We start from the raw sequence: 18,247 nt of genomic DNA on the forward strand, positions 1-18,247 counted from the left end.
TGAATCACAGCATATAGCTGATATTCAATAATTGTAAAATGAAACCAGAGATGGTAACCAGAATTTAAAAATTGGTAACACCTATTCTAATTCATATATCCACACTCTGAAACTAACTGTAATAATAAAAATTAAAACTACATCAGGAACATGTGGTTCTACTTCAAATATCAGGGAATGTTAAATGGCAGGGCAGGACTAAGAATTTTGAAAGGTCTAGTTACACAAAAACCCACAGTGCATGCTGCTCTAAAAATATCAACCACTTCTTTTTAAACAGGAAAAATCAATTTCAAGCCTCAGATAATGAAAGATAGAAGAATATTGTCAGAAATAAAGGAAACATTAAGTGGAAAAAAAATGACAAGATAATTTTATCTCTGGATTAAGACTTATTTTAATATACATAATGTATAGTACTTCATATAATTTATTAATGTCATTTTCTATAGGACACTGTAATTAATTCAGTGACATCAATATTGACCTCATACAGACAAAGGATGAAAGCTGGGTTTTCTTGTGTACCAAATACAAAACATGTGCTGAAGAGTTATCACATACAAGTTATAAGAGATCAACTTTAAGGATGACTCAAGTTTACAGTAGTTGCTTCACATGGTTCTCCCTCAAGACTTGGATGTCACCCAGTGTTGCCATGTTTGTGCAAATGCCATCTCTGGCCTGCCTGACTACCTCCTTTTGCCAGTCCCACTTTTGCCTGTTTTACTGCTGCCACTGCTAGATTTGCCAGATGATTTTGAAGAGAAGAGTCTTGTCATGAACTCAGAAACATCAGGCAATTCATGATTGGAATTCAGCATATTCATTGACTGCTCCATCTCCTGTGGGAAGACAAAGCACAATGATATGAAAGGCACACGTCATTTAACAACTAACACTTCCCTTAAGGAAGGAGGAGAGAAACAGAACAGGTAAAAGGTACTGGTTCTGAGCAATGATGTTAATGTCATACCCAACAGCATTTCAGAAACCATGTTTCATGCCTCCTTTATATCACTAAGCATTTCAATCCTTAGTAAATGTCCGATAAGTGTTGCCTGGGGTTTGATTCGGCTTTTGTTTTTATAAAGGGCATTTTCTCGGATAATGGACATATGTGATCATATTCCTGCCACCTTATTTTGTTTTCTGATCAGAATGCTTTCTTATTGTTTTAACAAGTGTTTTCTTAAACTCATGCTTTTTCTAGATGCATATAACCAGAATATCAATCTTTAACCATGTATCAAGGTATCAGAAAAGTCTGGAAGGTAACTGTAGTATTTCCAAGACTTGATTCCTAAGGGCCTTAGTAGTAAATCTATGAATACTGTATGACTTGGGTGACCTCAGTTACAGCATCTAAAGCAAGCAACACCAATGTTAAAATGTTACAAACAGTCACTGGCAGGACCTAAGGACATGGCACTTTTATTTTGAGGCTCTTGTCCTCCCCCTTACTGAGCCAACAATCTATAAAGTACTGTTCCATTTTTGACAATATTAATGTAATGTCTGCTTCATTTGAATTATATGTGACATTCCAAAAGTGAACTTAAAATTGTATTAGTTCGGACATGAAAAAAAATAGCAAATACTCTATTATCTATTATTTAAAATTGAATTTTTTGTTCAATTATTAGCTTGGGCTTTCTCCCCAAATGTAGAATATATACATGAGTTTTCAGGGAGAAAGCACCTTTACAAATACGGCCAGGAAAAGAAACATTATGTTAACATGCCCTAGTAATCAAGAATTAAATGTATATTTTAAATATAACAGGTCTTGAGTCCCCGCAAAAATATATCATCAACTCTATTTTTGAACCTGTTCAATTCTGAAGCTCTCGAATGAACAATTTTTACACTGCTTACTATATGCAAAGCATTTTGCAAGAAATGAATTTTTAATCCAATGTGACTTCTAATGTTTCCTTCTATTGATACCACAGAGAGTTAACTGCCTTAACAGATACAAGGACAGAGGATGTACACTTTCTAACCAACACTGAGGCAAAGATGCCAGAATTTAGCAATAAAACATTTTGAAACATCATAAAGCTTTCTTTTTTCATGAAGCTTTTTCTGCCATTCCAGCTTGGGATAAGTCTCTTACCTTCTACAGAACTCAATCACCTAGTACCTCAGCAAACATTTTTTATTTATGTATATCTTATTTTTCCATTTAAACCCACACATGCACACATACACACACACACAATCCTCTGATGGCAAGAGGAGTGCTTTATAAATCCATTCTACTTCCTACATTTAACTGGACTATGAGCTTGTTGACAACAGGGATGACCTATAATCCATTTTTGTATCCCTGTATCCAGAACCTAAAAATTGATTAATAAATGTTTATTCAGTGATGAATAAAGTGTAAATACATATATATTAAATACAACAGAAAAACCTGGAATTCAGGAGATATTTGTTGATGGTTTTTGGGTGGTAGATTTTTTTTTTTTTTTTTAATTCTGAAGATTTTATACGGAAGCAAATATTTAAAAGAGACAAAATGGTGGCACTAAAAATTTGAAGCATCTAACTTGGCAACTCCTCTCCCCTTTGCCAAACAGTATGCTCTTGTGGTAGAGAGTTTGAAAACCACTATTCTATTTTTCTCCCTTGGTCTATCCGAAATTCTTCTGTGTGTCTGAACACATAAACTAAATGTGTACTCTGAAGAGTTTTGTAAAGTAAAGATAGATTATAAGAAGCTACCACTTTGCGAAATATTTGGATTACGTATACCAGAATTATTATGCTTTTCAACTATTTAACAAGCAAGGTGCAAAGAGGCAAGTACTAAACAGAATGTTTTAACTATATGAAGAGACCCAGGCTTTTATCAGGCAGAACCAACTGAATTTATCTGGTCCAGTGGAAACAATTAATTAAATGCCAGGAACATAATACTGTATCAACACAACCTGTAGATGAATTTGACTTGGTAATTAGGATAAAGCTGAACAAACCCAAGCCATTCAGCCACAACAGAAGGACCAGGCATCAGAACACGGTTCAGTCATCTTACCCGCCTCATGTCAGGATCACTTGTGTTGACCACTTTGGGAAGAAGCACAAATATCAATAACGGAAGAACCATCATCATAACCTGTGAAATAAAAAAATTCAGAAAATGTTTTTCCTACTTAACTGTAGAACAAAATCTGCACTTAACAACCAATGATGAAATTAAATATTGTAAACAGAATAAAACTAGCAGCCACCACTTCAATTCTACTGAACGAGCCCTGGTGACAACAAGGTGCTCCTCAGTATCTGACTGCTGTAATATAAGAGTCTTACCTATAAGTGTGTGGACTTTGTATAGACACCTTGCTTCACATCTGTGCTACCTATCATTTTGCAGTTTAGAGTTTTATCTAACACAAATAGTTTGCAAACTGAACTATTCATTCACTTTCTTCAGTCTGCAGTCTGGCATTGAGATTGGTAATCCTGATGGCCAGTTGGATCCACAAGTCTTTCCAGATGACTTGTGGTTCTTGGAGAAAACACCACATCCCCCCTCTAATGTACAATATACCACTAGGCAACTACTATAGCAGAAAAGTTTCAAAAAATGACCTAGGAGCTTCTACCACTGCATATGTTCCCATGGAATTTCAGAAATGAGAACATGGAAGATATTTCTCAATTAGCTTTGGAGTCTCATCGCTAACTTCGCCCATCCACTCTACCCTCCTGCCTCTTTATGCCTAACTGCAGATTCCAGGTACTAATTTATGCCTCTCAAAGGATGTACAGCCTGAAACATCCCTATTTGTGTTCTAAATAGCTATCAGCAAGAAATATGATCAACATTTAGATAATTCTAAGGTAATAATTCAACTTTCAAAAAGAGCAAAGAAAAAAAGTCAAGCTGTTTCTAAATATGCTATTAGTATTTTATATTAATGGATACCATAAAATCGTTTCATGAAAATACCAAGTACTTAAATTACTACAGAATAACTTCTCTGTTCATAACACATTAAGAAAAAAAAGACTTTGTAAAAACCTTACTTGTGCCATCAAGAGGGGAAATTTATTAAATGACAGCACATTCATCAATGGACTGACATTCAGGGTAGTATGAAGGATGAGATAGTTAGCTCCATGTGTGACTTATCACATACTCTTATTCTATTTGAATTTTAAACATAAGTACTTATCTAATTTCTGCTGCACATTTCAATGTCAAATCTACTGTGCCATTCTCACTACTATCTTTTTCATTATGTATTCCCAAAGCTACTATTTTCATGAAATTCATGAACTGTTCACAGTAATCCTTTCATCCAACAATCTGACTCTAGCTTTCCTTTCACAGGGGTTAGAATTTTTCAACTGCCTGGAAGCAAATTACAGATTAGTAAAGATACTTTATTGTAGCCTGATACATACCATTGGGTTCATCAGAAAGTCTGTCCAGCCCCAAGATTCCCTTTTAATAAAGTAAGAAGGTGGGCCTGAAGATTTCATTTGGAGAGGGTAGGGCAGTCTGACCACTTCTGATGTTTTGATGTAATTCACATATCTCGCTCTGATAAAGCAACATGAAAAAAGCATCAGCATCAGGAATCCTATTAAAAGCATTACTAGTTAAAAGAAATGTTTATAATATATATAGCAATGCCTTATAATTACCTTTATTTAGCTTTTTCCAAAATGCTTTGACATCTAAACTTTTGATCTTGAAAATCTGATCAAAGTAGCTTTATCTGTATGTCTAAAATACTTAGCAAAATGTAGAGGGAGAACACTAGATTTGGAATCAAGAGACCTAGTTTCTAGCTATAGCTCTGCTATTACCTAGGCCTGTGGTCTTAAGTTCTTAACTTTTCTGGTTATATCAGAAGTTCTCCTGGAATTCTTCTAGCTCTAAAGCGCTTTGATTCTATTTAATAATAAATTTATTTTGTTATAAATATACAAAAATGCTGGAATTTTTTTGACTGTCTGAAACATGCATTGCTGAGTACACCTAATTTTAAAGGGCATTTTGCAAGAAAAACTTAATGATTTAAGAAAGTCCTGCAACAGTGCCATAGGTAACATTACATTTTTACCAGACATGCCAGTAATTTTAATCACCCATGTTCAGACATATTCCAGTTTACTTTTTGAAAATTGCCTCCCCTATTTTTTCTATCATTTCCTTCTGGAACTTCTATTAGACACGTGTTAGACCTTTTCATTCTTTACTCCACATCTTGTTAAATTCTCACTTTCACAGTGTCCTTTCCTTTATCTGTATTGCTTTCTGGGTAATTTTTCTGATCTGTCTTCCAGCTCATCAAACCTCTGTTCAGTTGCTTAGCACATCCACTGAGTTTTGTATTCCAAAGCATATACAGATTGTAAAAGTTCAGTTTTATTCTTTTTCAAATATCTATGGTTTATTTTGGTATTATGGTAAAAGCATTTCTTTTATTTGTTTAAAGCATTTTAAATATACTTTAAACAATTTTACAGTCTATATCCAATAAGCCTGCTATCTAGAGTTCTCAGAGGTCTGATTCACCTGCTGACTCCATGTACATTGTTTTCTTGGGTATTTTATAAGTTAAGTAGACTTTATTTATGCATGTGCCTGGACAGAGAGTTATGCATTTGTCTCTGCCAGGAGCCCAGGATTATGACCAGGGACCATCTTATTAACTGTTCAGATTGGCAGTTTCTGGATCATGCAAGAAGTAATATTTTATAAGTATTACTTGGGTATTTTATAAGTTAAGTATTTTATAAGTTAAGTAGACTTTATTTATGCATGGGCCTGGTAAGAGAGTTATGCATTTGTCTCTGCCAGGAGTGGGGGATTATGACCAGGGACCATCTTATTAATTGTTCAGATTGGAAGTTTCTGGATCATGCAAGAAGTAATAAATTCATACCCAAATTTCAATGAGGGTGTGACTATCAATTTTCAGGATAGATTTTTCCCTCCAAAAGCCAGGGCCAGGTTGGGAATCTGATCTTTTGGATTTCAGGCCAAGGGTCAAAGGGGGAACCAAGTCTTAGACCTAATTCTGACTCCAAGCATGCCCAAGGCTTGCCTCCCACCTACACGCTGCTAATAAAATCTAAGGCTTTTGGTGAGAGAATAACAAAACCCCCAGGTAGGAAAGTAGTTTACAGTTTATCCTCTGAGGATTTCCCTTACTTTTTTGGGAGCTATACATTTAAAAGGAAATGTTTATCATGCTTTACCCAGCATTTCTAAAATTTTTCATTCTGACAGAATGTCAGAAATTTAAGTCTCACATATATTTGAAACTAACTTATGCATGCTTATAAAATATTGGTCAAGAATATTAGTATCTTATATGGATCCCTCTTTGTTCTCTACTCTGTCCTCCCCAATTATTAAAATGGTAAGGGCCTTGTTTTTTTACCTATGCTTCAGGCATGCAATCATCAGGAATGGATCTGAGAATATGAATCCAACTGCTGCAACCAGTCCTTAAATACTAAAGCAGGAAGTACTCTTTACCCAAAGTGAAAAAGCAAATAAAACTTTATATTTAGAAAAATATTTCTAATTGCTTAGACTACTTTATTCAAAATTCAAAGTAAAAAGAATAAATAAAAATAAATTATAGTTTTTAATCGACAAGTATCCCCTTTTAACAACTTTCATTCCCTCCAGTATTCAGTTTTGGTTTTTTTTTGGGCCGGGCCACACGGCTTGTGGGATCTTAGTTCCCCAACCAGGGATTGAAGCTGGGCCCACAGCAATGAAAGTGCAGAGTCCTAACCACTGTACCCCAGAGAACTCCCAGTATTTTCAGTATTTTTAAAAAACGTTTAAACCTATATAAAGTTCGTATGGTAAATCTACAAACCACCCCCATCTCCAAGCTTGCAATTCTAAAATACATAAAAAGTCATAAGTCCTTTACCGTTTAGATTTTAACATACTAGAGTTTTATACATATATTTTAAAAAACTTTTATGCCTCTAAAAAGACATGAGAAAGTCAATAGCTAATGTGGTTCAGTTACTTTGAAACAATCCATTTATTACATCAAAAATATCTATAAACATATTTGCAAGGTATTACCTTTAATTCATGCTCCACCTTGCTCTCAATAGCCAATAGCAAGAAATATTAGCATTTGGACAAAGTAGAATATTCTAAGACAATTTAATTTCCAAAATAGAGGGGAAAGTAGTTTGTTTCTAAAGAACGTGTTTTTAGTAGCATCACAGTATTGGTTTCGTAATAATACCAAGAATTTAAATTACCACAGAATAACCATCTCTGTTCACTACACATCCTAAAAGAGGAAAAAGAAAACTCTATCAACAGGAGCTGACTTCACTGGACTAATATGCAGCTGATATTAAAGGATGACGCAGCTCAATATATGACTCACTATTTTAATTATGGCATATTTACACATTACACTTTAAAAACTTTCAATGACCAAAAAAAAAAACAAAGGAAGAGGGAAAGCATTTTAGGAGTAAAAACTAACTCAAATATAAATATTACAGTACTAACCGAACATCTCTCTTATGTCAGCTCAATTTGGGGTATCTACAAATCAACCTAAATACGCTAGGCACATAAGGAAAAGGTCAGTAGTGAAATACAGCTCCTCTAACCCCCAAATTATTTTTGCCTTTGCATAACCTCTTCTTTATTACTGCAACACGAAGTAATTCTGTGATCGCTCAAACAAAGAAGAGACATTACCATTTAAAATTGTTTGGTATTTGTCAATTATACCTCAATAAAGCAAGCAAGCAAGCAAGAAAACTGCTTCCTATCCTGGTCAGATTAGACTAAAGAGAGCACTGTTGGCATGAGACTAATAACAAATAAATAAATTGGGGTTATAAGAGCGTAAGGCTGAATCTGAACACTGTGGGCATCTACACAACTGATTCTAACCTCAAATGGGTTTGTGGTATTCCAGGATCAGAGCCTGAATTAGTCCAAAATTCTTTTCATCTCGACTTCAAAGCATGTGTTCATCTACTTAGAACTTCTGAAACTTTTTCCTAGTCTTCCAGCCTCTAATACTGTACTTTTCTTTTTTTTGATTATGATCCTCACTTTGAAGTAAACTCCATGATGTAATTTACTGTCTTCCAAAGAAATACTAAATTTCCATTGCACACTAAATGTTCCAGACAGGAAGAACGATAGAAATTTCTAGATCAACATACTATCAAACAGATACTAAGAGGTATCATCAAAATATCCCAATGACGAGTATTTTCAACTTAGAAAAGTTAAATTATTTCCAACTTTAATAATCACATTTCAATTAAAACTTTCACAGTGCTTTTGCTCCTACAGTAAGTAACCTTACCTCTTCTCTATATAACCATATTAGGAGCTTTAAAATAAATATTAAGCCAGAGCAGGAGAAAGTTCAACTGTACAATATTATCAATGCTCAGATCAGAACAATATAAGGATGTTTTAATATTTGTAGTTTAAATAGGAAACTTTCCAACCTTAACTATAAATTCTAAAAGGAATATATATAATGAGGTATTCAGTAGCCTAGCCTTTGGTAAAAATTAAATCAGGGGCTTCCCTGGTGGCGCAGTGGTTGAGAGTCTGCCTGCCAATGCAGGAGACACGGGTTCGAGCTCTGGTCTGGGAGGATCCCACATGCCGCGGAGCAACTGGGCCCGTGAGCCACAATTACTGAGCCTGCGTGTCTGGAGCCTGTGCTCCGCAACAAGAGAGGCCGCGACAGTGAGAGGCCCGCGCACCGCGATGAAGAGCGGCCCCCGCTTGCCGCAACTAGAGAAAGCCCTCGCACAGAAACGAAGACCCAACACAGCCAAAAATAAATAAATAAATAAATAAATAAATAAAATTAAATCAGTTGTCCTCACCTCATTTTGCCTTTTGAAGTGATATCTACTCGGACAGGATCAAACCTGTAAGCTGGAGAAATAACTTCCACTACATAAGATCCAGAAGGTATATCATGAACCACAAAACTCCCATCTGTCCTGGAACAATGAAATTATCATATTTAGTCACTTCTGATCAATAGCTTATTCTTTTCTTATGTTTTAAACCATCTGTTAACTCCCAAACCAACACCTCCCAAAATGACAGTCAGAGTAACAAAAAAAAAAACCCCAAACTGGCAAGAGTTGTCCCACATTTCAGCTTCCATAATTAACACTGCATGAGTTCTGAAAACGCCCCAGACCATTCCACAGAGACATAGAAAGTACTTCTATTCCTTCTGTGGAATAGAGATAACAGGTGACAGAAGCACAGGTCCAATTCTAAAGCCATGTCTTCATTCAAGGGAATGAATAATATATGTCATTCCTACAAGATTAGGGGTCCAATTTTGCAGATCCCCTCCAACAATTTCTTAATTAAAAATGGCCTTTTTTCCTAGTTTTAATTTGCATTTTGTTTTCTTTCCTTTTTTTCTTTTTTACAGAAAAGGTAATTAAGTACTGTTTGTTCCACTTGTTACAAATAGTTCCCATCTACCTTGGTTACTTCTTTTTGGGTATGTAGAAGTTTAAAATGTTTATGTAGTTAAAACCATCCACCTTTTCCTTACTGCTTTCTTCTAAACTTCTAGACTTAGAAAACCATCCCATCAAGAACTGATAATTTCATGTTCACAGACCAAAATTAATTTGTTTTGCTAATGAGAAACTGCCATTCTGAGGAAAGAGAAGTTTCTGTTTCAGGAGAACAAATGGTTCTAAAGGGATTGACTTTATCAGAGAATTGCCAGTCTCACGATAATGTTAAAATAATGCTCCTTAAATCATTAGGCTCTTTCACAGTTAAAGGAATAGTTGATTCTGTCACATCCACAATGTTTACTAAAAAGTAAGAGGAAAAAGTTCCTTACTACTTCAAAGTACACACTAAACTGAAACAGAATCGAAGTGCAAACATCAAGTTAACTTATTCCTGAGCTGGATGTCTTCTATTTGTCCTTCAGATCATTCTCCACCCTTCTCTCCCCACAGCAGGAAGGGAAGAAAATGAGCTTAGTATACTTTTCCCCCAGCTCTCTCCGTGAGAGGCCCCTAACTGGCTTTGTCAAGGGACACAGCTCCTTTCAAGGCAGTTCCTTCCTCTTTTCTAGGTTCCAGTAACCTTTACTTCCCCTCCTCCCTTCACGCTTAGAGGTGACAATAGCCTTGAGGTTGTAAACTCTGGAATACTGCATAATCTGGTTGTTTCCCTACACCATGACTACCCTGGTTAATCCTTTCATTAAACTTGCCTTGAATTATTCTAATTATTCAGTTTCTTGATGGGACCCTAACTTAATGAATTTCAAAACATTTTCCTAGGTCCAGAAAAAAGAGAATTAAGTTAATTCCGGCACAACACAAATAATAGCAGAACTAATGGCGCAAAGAAAAGCAAACATATTTTTCCTCCTAAGGTAAATATTTTGCTTTAAAAGATAACATAGACATTGTATAACGAAATTTTAAAACTTGGCTTTTAAAATGTACTCTACAATACAATGACCTTGTTGGACTCTGATTTGAAAGAACAATCACATAAAACTATTTCTGAGATAAGTGGGAAAACATAAAAATGGACTGGGTATTGGATGATATTATGGAATTATCATTTATTTTGTCAAATCGATAATGGCACTGTGGGGTTTTTTTTTTAAGTCCTTATCTTTCAGAGATACATAGTAGTGTTTTTACAAGTGAAATTATATTATGTTTAAGATCATCATATTTAAATATTCCAGAAAAAAATTAATGAGGTGCAGAGGAGATATAAAATCAAACAGTAAATTGTGATGGCCTCCTAAGCTATTCTGTTTATTTTAGTGTATGTCTGTAATTTTCCATAAGGAAAAGTTCCAAAAATTACAGTACCTAATCTTACGTATAGTAGTACATAATGCATAGCACATAATTTAAAAAAAACTGAAAACTACCTAAATGCCCCCAAAGAGAGGACTAGATAAATAAATTATGGTTTACATACACAGTGATGAGAGCAAGAAGTGGCATGGGAGTCCTCAGTTGAAACTCCCCTGATCTCCATTTAGCCAAGTCCCAAGCCACCTCCAATAAGCATAAACATAGTCAAAATTGCATGTTATTTATGCATAACAGGTACAAGACAAATTACCTATCCCTCTTACAAAAAGGTTGCCACCATAAGCTCTTCATATTAATTCTCAATTAACCTTTCTACATACAAATGAAAGAACATGAAATGGTATCAGAAGCTGCTCACAAAATATTAAATGAAAAAAAGCAGGTTACAAAGCACTGTATATTGTATATTACTATTAAAAACATAGGTCATATGATTCCAAAGAGATACAATAAAATGTTAAGGCTTGTTATCTCCACTTTGTTTATATTTTCTTCAATAAACATATCACATATATATTATTTTCAAATAAAAATAATAAATGTTTATTTTAAAAAACTGTATACTGCAGGAAAAAAAAGAGAGGTCAAATGGTTAATTATGGCTAATTTTCTAAAGCTTAATGAGAGTTTTATTATTAAAAGTTCATTTATCAGGGTAAAACTTAAAGAATGCCGTAATGTCAGATTTGTAATAATACACAGCACTTTAAAAATGATTGTAAGCTTGTCACTATTTATTAATCTGAGGTTGAAATTCTCATTCAAAGGCACCTGGATACTCTGAATATTTGCAAAACAGACTTAGAATTAAATGTCCACACTTAAATTGTCTGGTTTTCAGATACCACTTGCTGGTATACAAACCTACCAGAGAAACGCTTCCTTTACCAAATGAATTTTCAGTTCAAAGTTTCACTTTCCAAGCAGCAACTGAAAGACTTAAAACATTATACTTGTGCCTAGACATCTGAAAAGCAGCCTGCTGCAGAACTAGAGTGCTAATAAATCTACCACGTCTTTTAATATAGGCTCAAATCTTATTTCTACTCACAGCTAGAAAGGACAGAAGGGAGTAAGCAAGCACTGTAGAGTCTCACATAAATGACAATAGTGATGTCGCAAATCCCTCGATGAATTCAAGTGTAAAAAAGAACAACAATCCCACCTCCAGGCAAAAAAGGTGCTTCGATTAGGGACTTCAGGGCCCATTAATTTTAGAAGCAGCAACATTAGCCTCCCAGTCTGTGTCATCACTACAAGCCCTGTGGGCTTTGAGAATTCCCACCTGCTTAGCATCTTTCTACACAACATGAAGCCACCAAAAGACTGAAATGAATGCAAAAAGGGGCCAGATTCCAGGGAAACCAGATGAGATGCAACGGAAAGAATTCAGCAAAAGACAAATAAGGAGTCCATCTGTGCCCAGGGCCCAGGAGTGGTCGTCCCCATCCAGGGCCAAAATGGAGTTGAAGATAACCGACTCCACTGCTCCAGCCCTGGGACGAGCGCCAGCCATCCTCATTGATGAGGTTCGGGACCGGGAAGGGGAAAGCGTCGACTGCTTCTCAAGGTTCACCCTCGGACAGCGACGTCGTCAGGTCTTGACACTCAGCTCCCCTATGGGGAACTCCCTTCCGGCTACCAACCCAACCGCTTTCGCGCTGCCCTCAGGATGCTCACTTGAGAAAGCCGACGTGCTCTTCTCCGTCTACCAGCACTCGGGCCGCCGAGATCCAGTCCTGGGGCTTCACACCAGGAACAACCGCACGCCCCTCAATCTTGAAGCGATCTCCGATACTGACCCCACTCCCTCCTGAGCCCTCGGAGGTAGCCCCAGACACCTCCGAGCTCTGGGCATCCCTTGAGAGCATCAGCAGAAGGAAGGAAAAGAAGCCCCACACAGCGGCCGCCATGACTGCAGGTCTCGGCGGTTAGGCCGGGAGCCCCGGAAGCCCTCCCCATCTCTCACCGTCGTCGCCTCCGCAGGCTGATGTCGTCATCCCTGCGCGCCGGGTTCGTGCGGCAGCTGTGGGCTCAAACCCGAGCGCAGGAGTCTTAGCTAATCCACTTGCGAGGCGGAAGTGTTGCGGCGACCTCCGCGCGCTGCGGATTGGAGTGCGGTGTGAAGAGCGCCTCTTAAGGGGGCCGCCCACGAAGTGAAAGTGAGGTGTGTGTTGCTGTGGCCGCCGGGGGGGCTGAGGACCTCACGCGAGTGAAAGATGATTAAAACCGAGAGGAACGAGGATCTTAAGTAGCGTTTGCAAATGAGGCTCCGACTTAAGTAGAAACAAGTCTAGAAGAGAGCGTTTAAAAAGCTTCTAGATTCCCCAAGACGTGTAAGATGAAAAGGCTCCCGCTTTGTGTTTGAAGGAGATACCATCTCTGCATAGAAAAATAGCTGGAAAAATACGTAAACTGTTTACTAAGGGTTGCGGCTGGTGAAAAGGGAAAGAGTTGGAGGACATTTATCTGCATTTATTTATCTATAATCCACCGTTCGTCCAGTTTTGAATGCTTTACCGTGATAACAGATGAGTGGGGGGAACCTGCCAATGTTGATCATGAGGGCTAAGCCAAGATTTCAGAGATCATCTGCTCCAATCCTTTCATTTCTTGATGATAGAAAGGAAAGTGGCTTGCCCAGGATTTCTGTTGGCCTTAGACATTGCCACTCCTAGAGTTAGCCTCCCAGAGAGGAGTAACAAAAAATTGGAAAAAGATACAAGAGCCGAGGACTCTGAACCCCTGGCGTGGGGTAGTGACGCAGCCCTCGGGGACCACCCCATACTCTCTTCTGAGTGTCGCTTAGGGGTACTTTACCCGAGTCTTCTGAAGATGGCTATTTATTCACATTTAATCTTTGAAAGGAGCAGGGATGCTCTAAAAAGATCATGTGCTACAACCCTCCCCATCAACACCAACCGTCAAAACTATGCTAAATTATAAAGTTAAATTTCACTTTTCTAAAATGATACAAATATACAGATATAGAAATAGCTTCATCCCAAATTTTTCTCATTTTCTTTCACATATTTTTGGTGGCACTGCTTTGCTGGTGTCTAAGGCACATGTTCAGTTTGACTAACAGGTCATCAGTGTTGGTCTTAATACTCCAGGTAGAAGCTGGGAAGTTTACTTTTTCTGTGGGGCAAATGGTGGGAGAGGACCATCAGCACACAGCCACTGAACCCTCTGTATCCCCATTTCTGCCTTTCTCTTTCTGCCCCTACCTTATAGTCATTCTAATACAAAAATATCCAATGATTTGACCCCTCAATTGCCAGGCTTATACCTCCCCAGAGGCATTAGATGGAGGAGAGAAACCTAAGTAATGTTTTCAGGTGGTGTGAAATTCTGTTCTCTCTCGTGTTTTCCAGGTAGACCACAGGAATTGCATAGATATTCAACTCCAAATTATACAAGAGTTATTCCATAAAGTAGCCCTTGGACTCGTGCCTTATGAAAGAAACTATAATTATAATGAAATATTTTAGAAAGATTTTGTACTGGACTTGCTCTGTTTGCCCAGTCAAATCCACTTTCTACCCTTCAGTCTGCTTTGTGCCCTGGAAGGCTGGACCTTGAAGGATTGCAAAAGCTTGGTTCCTTTGCCCTCTGAGTGCTTCCAGTTGGGTTCAGCCAATAGGAAGTATGAGTAGGACATCCCTTTTAGTTTCCCTTACCAATGCCAATACTTCCAAGAAAGTTCAATGAAGGGATAATTTACAATCACCATTTAAGTCTTCCATCTATTTCCTCAAAGGTCCTGACCCATGTGGATTTCAGGCAGACCTAGTTATCTTAACTATGGAGAATATTGTTAAAGTGAGAGGTGATCAGTTTATCATTCAGGATTTTTGCTTTCTCTCTCTTCCTTTTTTGCTGCCTGGTTCTTGGCTTCTTCATATCATGGCCACAAGGGGGTGAGCAAGGATAGGGACAGAGACAACACTCAAAAAACCACACAAGGAATTTTTATAAATGTTGGATTATACCAACAGAGGTTGACTCTGGGTTTTACAGGTAATCTTTCTTTTCTTTTTCAAAGAGTTATGTGTCTGATTTTTTGAAATATTTTTATAATTATAAATATATTATAAATATATAAATTATTAAAATATAAAGCTATTTTTAAAAATAAAAGAAGGTAAAATTGCTAAATATATATATATAATAGAATTTACTTTGAACTCTTAAAATTTGAATCAGCCAAAAAACAGTTGCCATTCTTATCTAGAGTTTTGAGGATCACTTAAAGTGGCATCTTTGGTGATGATTTTGATCTTTTTTCCCCATCTCAGTATTCTGCTTGTCAGCATCTCTCAGTGTCACGGTGCTTTTCAAACTATTCTTCACACTTTGACTGTCATAGTAGGTTATAAGGTGTGACTACAAAGTAATGAGGATCATACCCTTAGCTGCTTTGCTTATATTTAAGTCAGTGGGTTTATTTTTTAAAATAGAGTAATACTACCTGAATGCTTGGGAAACTTTAGCTATGCTAATCCCCAAATACCCTGCTACTTACTTTAAGTGATTTTTGCCCTTTGAGTTTTCAAACCTCATTTACTTCAAGTAGATTAGCTAATCTTTTTCACTCAAGTAAACTGGAGCCAATTCTCTTGATATTTAAAAATGCCTATCATCCACTAGGACCCGAGGTTTGGCTTTCTCAAGTTCCCTATGTAAGCCTTCTGAAATGGACTTAGATGGAGTTCAAGAGGCATCTAACTTGCCTTAATGTCCTACAAAAATAAATTACAACGGAAAGATTTCACTTTTCTTGTTTTACCCTAAATTCTCATCCCTTCCACCAAATTCTGTGAAAAAATAAGTAAAATAAAGTAGGGAAGTGTGAAGATATGCTAAACAACGTATAAACATGAGGAGAAAACAATCATCTTTGATATTAAGCAAAGAGGCAAAAATTTAAACATCCCGTGATGTTCTAGCAAAAGTGTTTTGTCAATGCTAAAATATACATTCTGCTAGTTAGTGTATTTGAACAATAGTGAAAAAGAAGACAAAGTGTTAGAATAAAGGTGTTATGTAACACTCACTGCCCTCTGTGCTTTTGGGTTCTTCAGGCCTGGTAGACCCACTTCCCACGGGCTTGTGGCTGCAGTGTAGGAATGTTCAATGCACCACAGGAACCGAGGCTAAGGGATTGGCTCCAAGACCAGTCACAGTACCTGAGAAGTAACGGTAGTTGAACTCTAGGGTCAAACAAGTCATCCCAAAGTCCTCCTTGTGCCTTCTCTGTGTTGTCTGCCTCACGTGCCAGCCCTTACAAAGCAGTAGCCCTCTATTTACATCTGTGCATAATAAGCCTGAAAGTTGGATAGTCTTCATGCCTTGATTTGAGTCTAATTGCCTTTTTAAAAAATAATTGTGGTAAAATACAAATAATATAAAAGTTACCATCTTAACCATTTTTTAAAAATAAATTTATTTATTTATTTATTTTTGGCTGCGTTGGGTCTTCGTTGCGGTGCGCAGGCTTCTCATTGCAGTGGCTTCTCTTGCTGCGGAGCACAGGCTCTAGGCGCGCGGGCTTCAGTAGTTGTGGCACGTGGGCTCAGTAGTTGTGGTTCGCGGGCTCTAAAGCACAGGCTCAGTACTTGTGGTGCACGGACTTAGTTGCTCCGCGGCATGTGGGATCTTCCTGGACCAGGATCAAACCCATGTCCCCTGCATTGGCAGGCAGATCCTTAACCACTGCACCACCAGGGAAGTCCATCTTAACCATTTTTTTTTTTTTTTTTTTTTAGAAATTCACGTTCTTTTATTTATTTATTTATGACTGTGTTGAGTCTTCGTTTCTGTGTGAGGGCCCTCTCTAGTTGCGGCAAGTGGGGACCACTCCTCATCGCGGTGCGCGGGCCTCTCACCATCGCGGCCTCTCTTGTTGCGGAGCACAGGCTCCAGACGCGCAGGCTCAGCAATTGTGGCTCACGGGCCCAGTTGCTCCGGGGCATGTGGGATCCTCCCAGACCAGGGCTCGAACCCGTGTCCCCTGCATTGGCAGGCAGATTCTCAACCACTGCGCCACCAGGGAAGCCCCATCTTAACCATTTTTAAGTGTACAGTTCAGTAGTGTTAAGTGTATTATTTACATTGTTGTGCAACCAATCTCCAGAACTTTTTGAACATGCAAAACTGAAACTCTATACCCATCAAATAATTCCCCATTTCCTCCAGGCCCAAGCCTCTGGGAACCACCATTCTACCTTCAGTTTCTATGAATTTGACTACTCTAGATAGCTCACGTAAGTGAAATCATTCAGTATGTGTCTTTTGTGACTGGCTTATTTTACGTAGTATAATGTCCTCAAGGTTCATCCTTATTGTAGTATGTCATAATTTTCTTCCTTTTTAAGACTGAATAATATTCCATTGTATTTATATACTACATTTCTTTTTAATCCAACTGTTGATGGACTTTGGATTGCTTCCACCTTTTGGCTATTGTGAATAGTGGTGCCATGAACATGGGTGTACAAATATGTATTCAAGTCCCTGCTTTCACTTCTTCTGAGTACATACCCAGAAGTAGGATTGCTGGATTATATGGTAATTATACGTTTAATTTTTTGAATAAGCACAATACTGTTTTCCCTAGCAGCTGCATCATTTTACATTCCCATCAACAATGCACAAAAGTTCCAGTTTCTCTGCATCCTCCACAACACTTATTTTCTGTTTTGTTGTTGTTGTTTTAAATAGCCATCCTAGTGGATGAAAAGCAGTATCTCACCGTGGTTTTGATTTGACGAGTGCTATGGTCTGAATGTTAATGTCACCTCAAAATTCATATGTTGAAATCCTAACTCCCAAAGGTGATGGTATTAGGAGGTGGGGCCTTTGGGAGGTGATTTGGCCATGAAGATAGAGCCATCATGAATGGGATTAGTGTACTTATAACAGACACCCCACAGAGATCTCTAACCCTCCCCCCCATGTGAAGACTCAGTGAGAAGATGGCCAATCTATGAACCAGGAAGCAGGACTGCCTCAGAGCAAGACCATGCTGTTGCCTTGATCTTGGACTAACCAGTCTCCAGAACTGTGAGAAATAAATTTCTGTTGTTTATAAGCTACCCAGTCTGTACAACTTTGTTATAGCGGGACTAAGTCAAGTAGTGATGTTGAGTATCTTTTCAAGTGCTTATTAGCCATCTGCATATCTTCTTTGGAGAAAAGTTTTTTCAAATCCCTGGCCCATTTTTCAAGAGACTTGTTCTTTTGTTGCTGAGTTGTAGGAGTTCTTCATATAACTGGATGTTAACTCCTTATCAGATATATGATTTACAAATATTTTCTCCCATTCCATGAGTTGCCTTTTCATTCTGTTGATAGTGTC

The 18,247-nt window shown here is 37.7% G+C and overlaps 1 protein-coding gene across 3 annotated transcripts; it reads right to left on the reverse strand.

Annotated features, from left to right (window-relative positions):
- Positions 1-372: 372 nt before the first annotated feature.
- EMC7 (ER membrane protein complex subunit 7) lies at positions 373-13,002 on the reverse strand. Of its 3 annotated transcripts, none has more exons than XM_059913708.1 (5): positions 12,565-12,870; positions 8,881-9,000; positions 4,423-4,561; positions 3,047-3,127; positions 373-845 (listed from the first exon to the last, which is right to left on the reverse strand). In XM_059913708.1, the coding sequence occupies exons 1-5, from the start codon at positions 12,795-12,797 to the stop codon at positions 693-695; spliced, it is 726 nt and encodes a 241-aa protein (XP_059769691.1). In that variant the 5' UTR covers positions 12,798-12,870; the 3' UTR covers positions 373-692. The 3 variants fall into 3 exon arrangements, with proteins under 3 accessions (XP_059769691.1, XP_059769692.1, XP_059769693.1); XM_059913710.1 differs by having other exon boundaries at positions 741-845; positions 3,051-3,127; positions 12,565-13,002; XM_059913709.1 differs by lacking the exon at positions 8,881-9,000 and having other exon boundaries at positions 12,565-12,866.
- Positions 13,003-18,247: the final 5,245 nt, after the last annotated feature.

The sequence above is a fragment of the Balaenoptera ricei genome, chromosome 2 (genome assembly GCF_028023285.1).
Source record: "Balaenoptera ricei isolate mBalRic1 chromosome 2, mBalRic1.hap2, whole genome shotgun sequence".
In the NCBI taxonomy this organism is placed as follows: domain Eukaryota; kingdom Metazoa; phylum Chordata; class Mammalia; order Artiodactyla; family Balaenopteridae; genus Balaenoptera; species Balaenoptera ricei.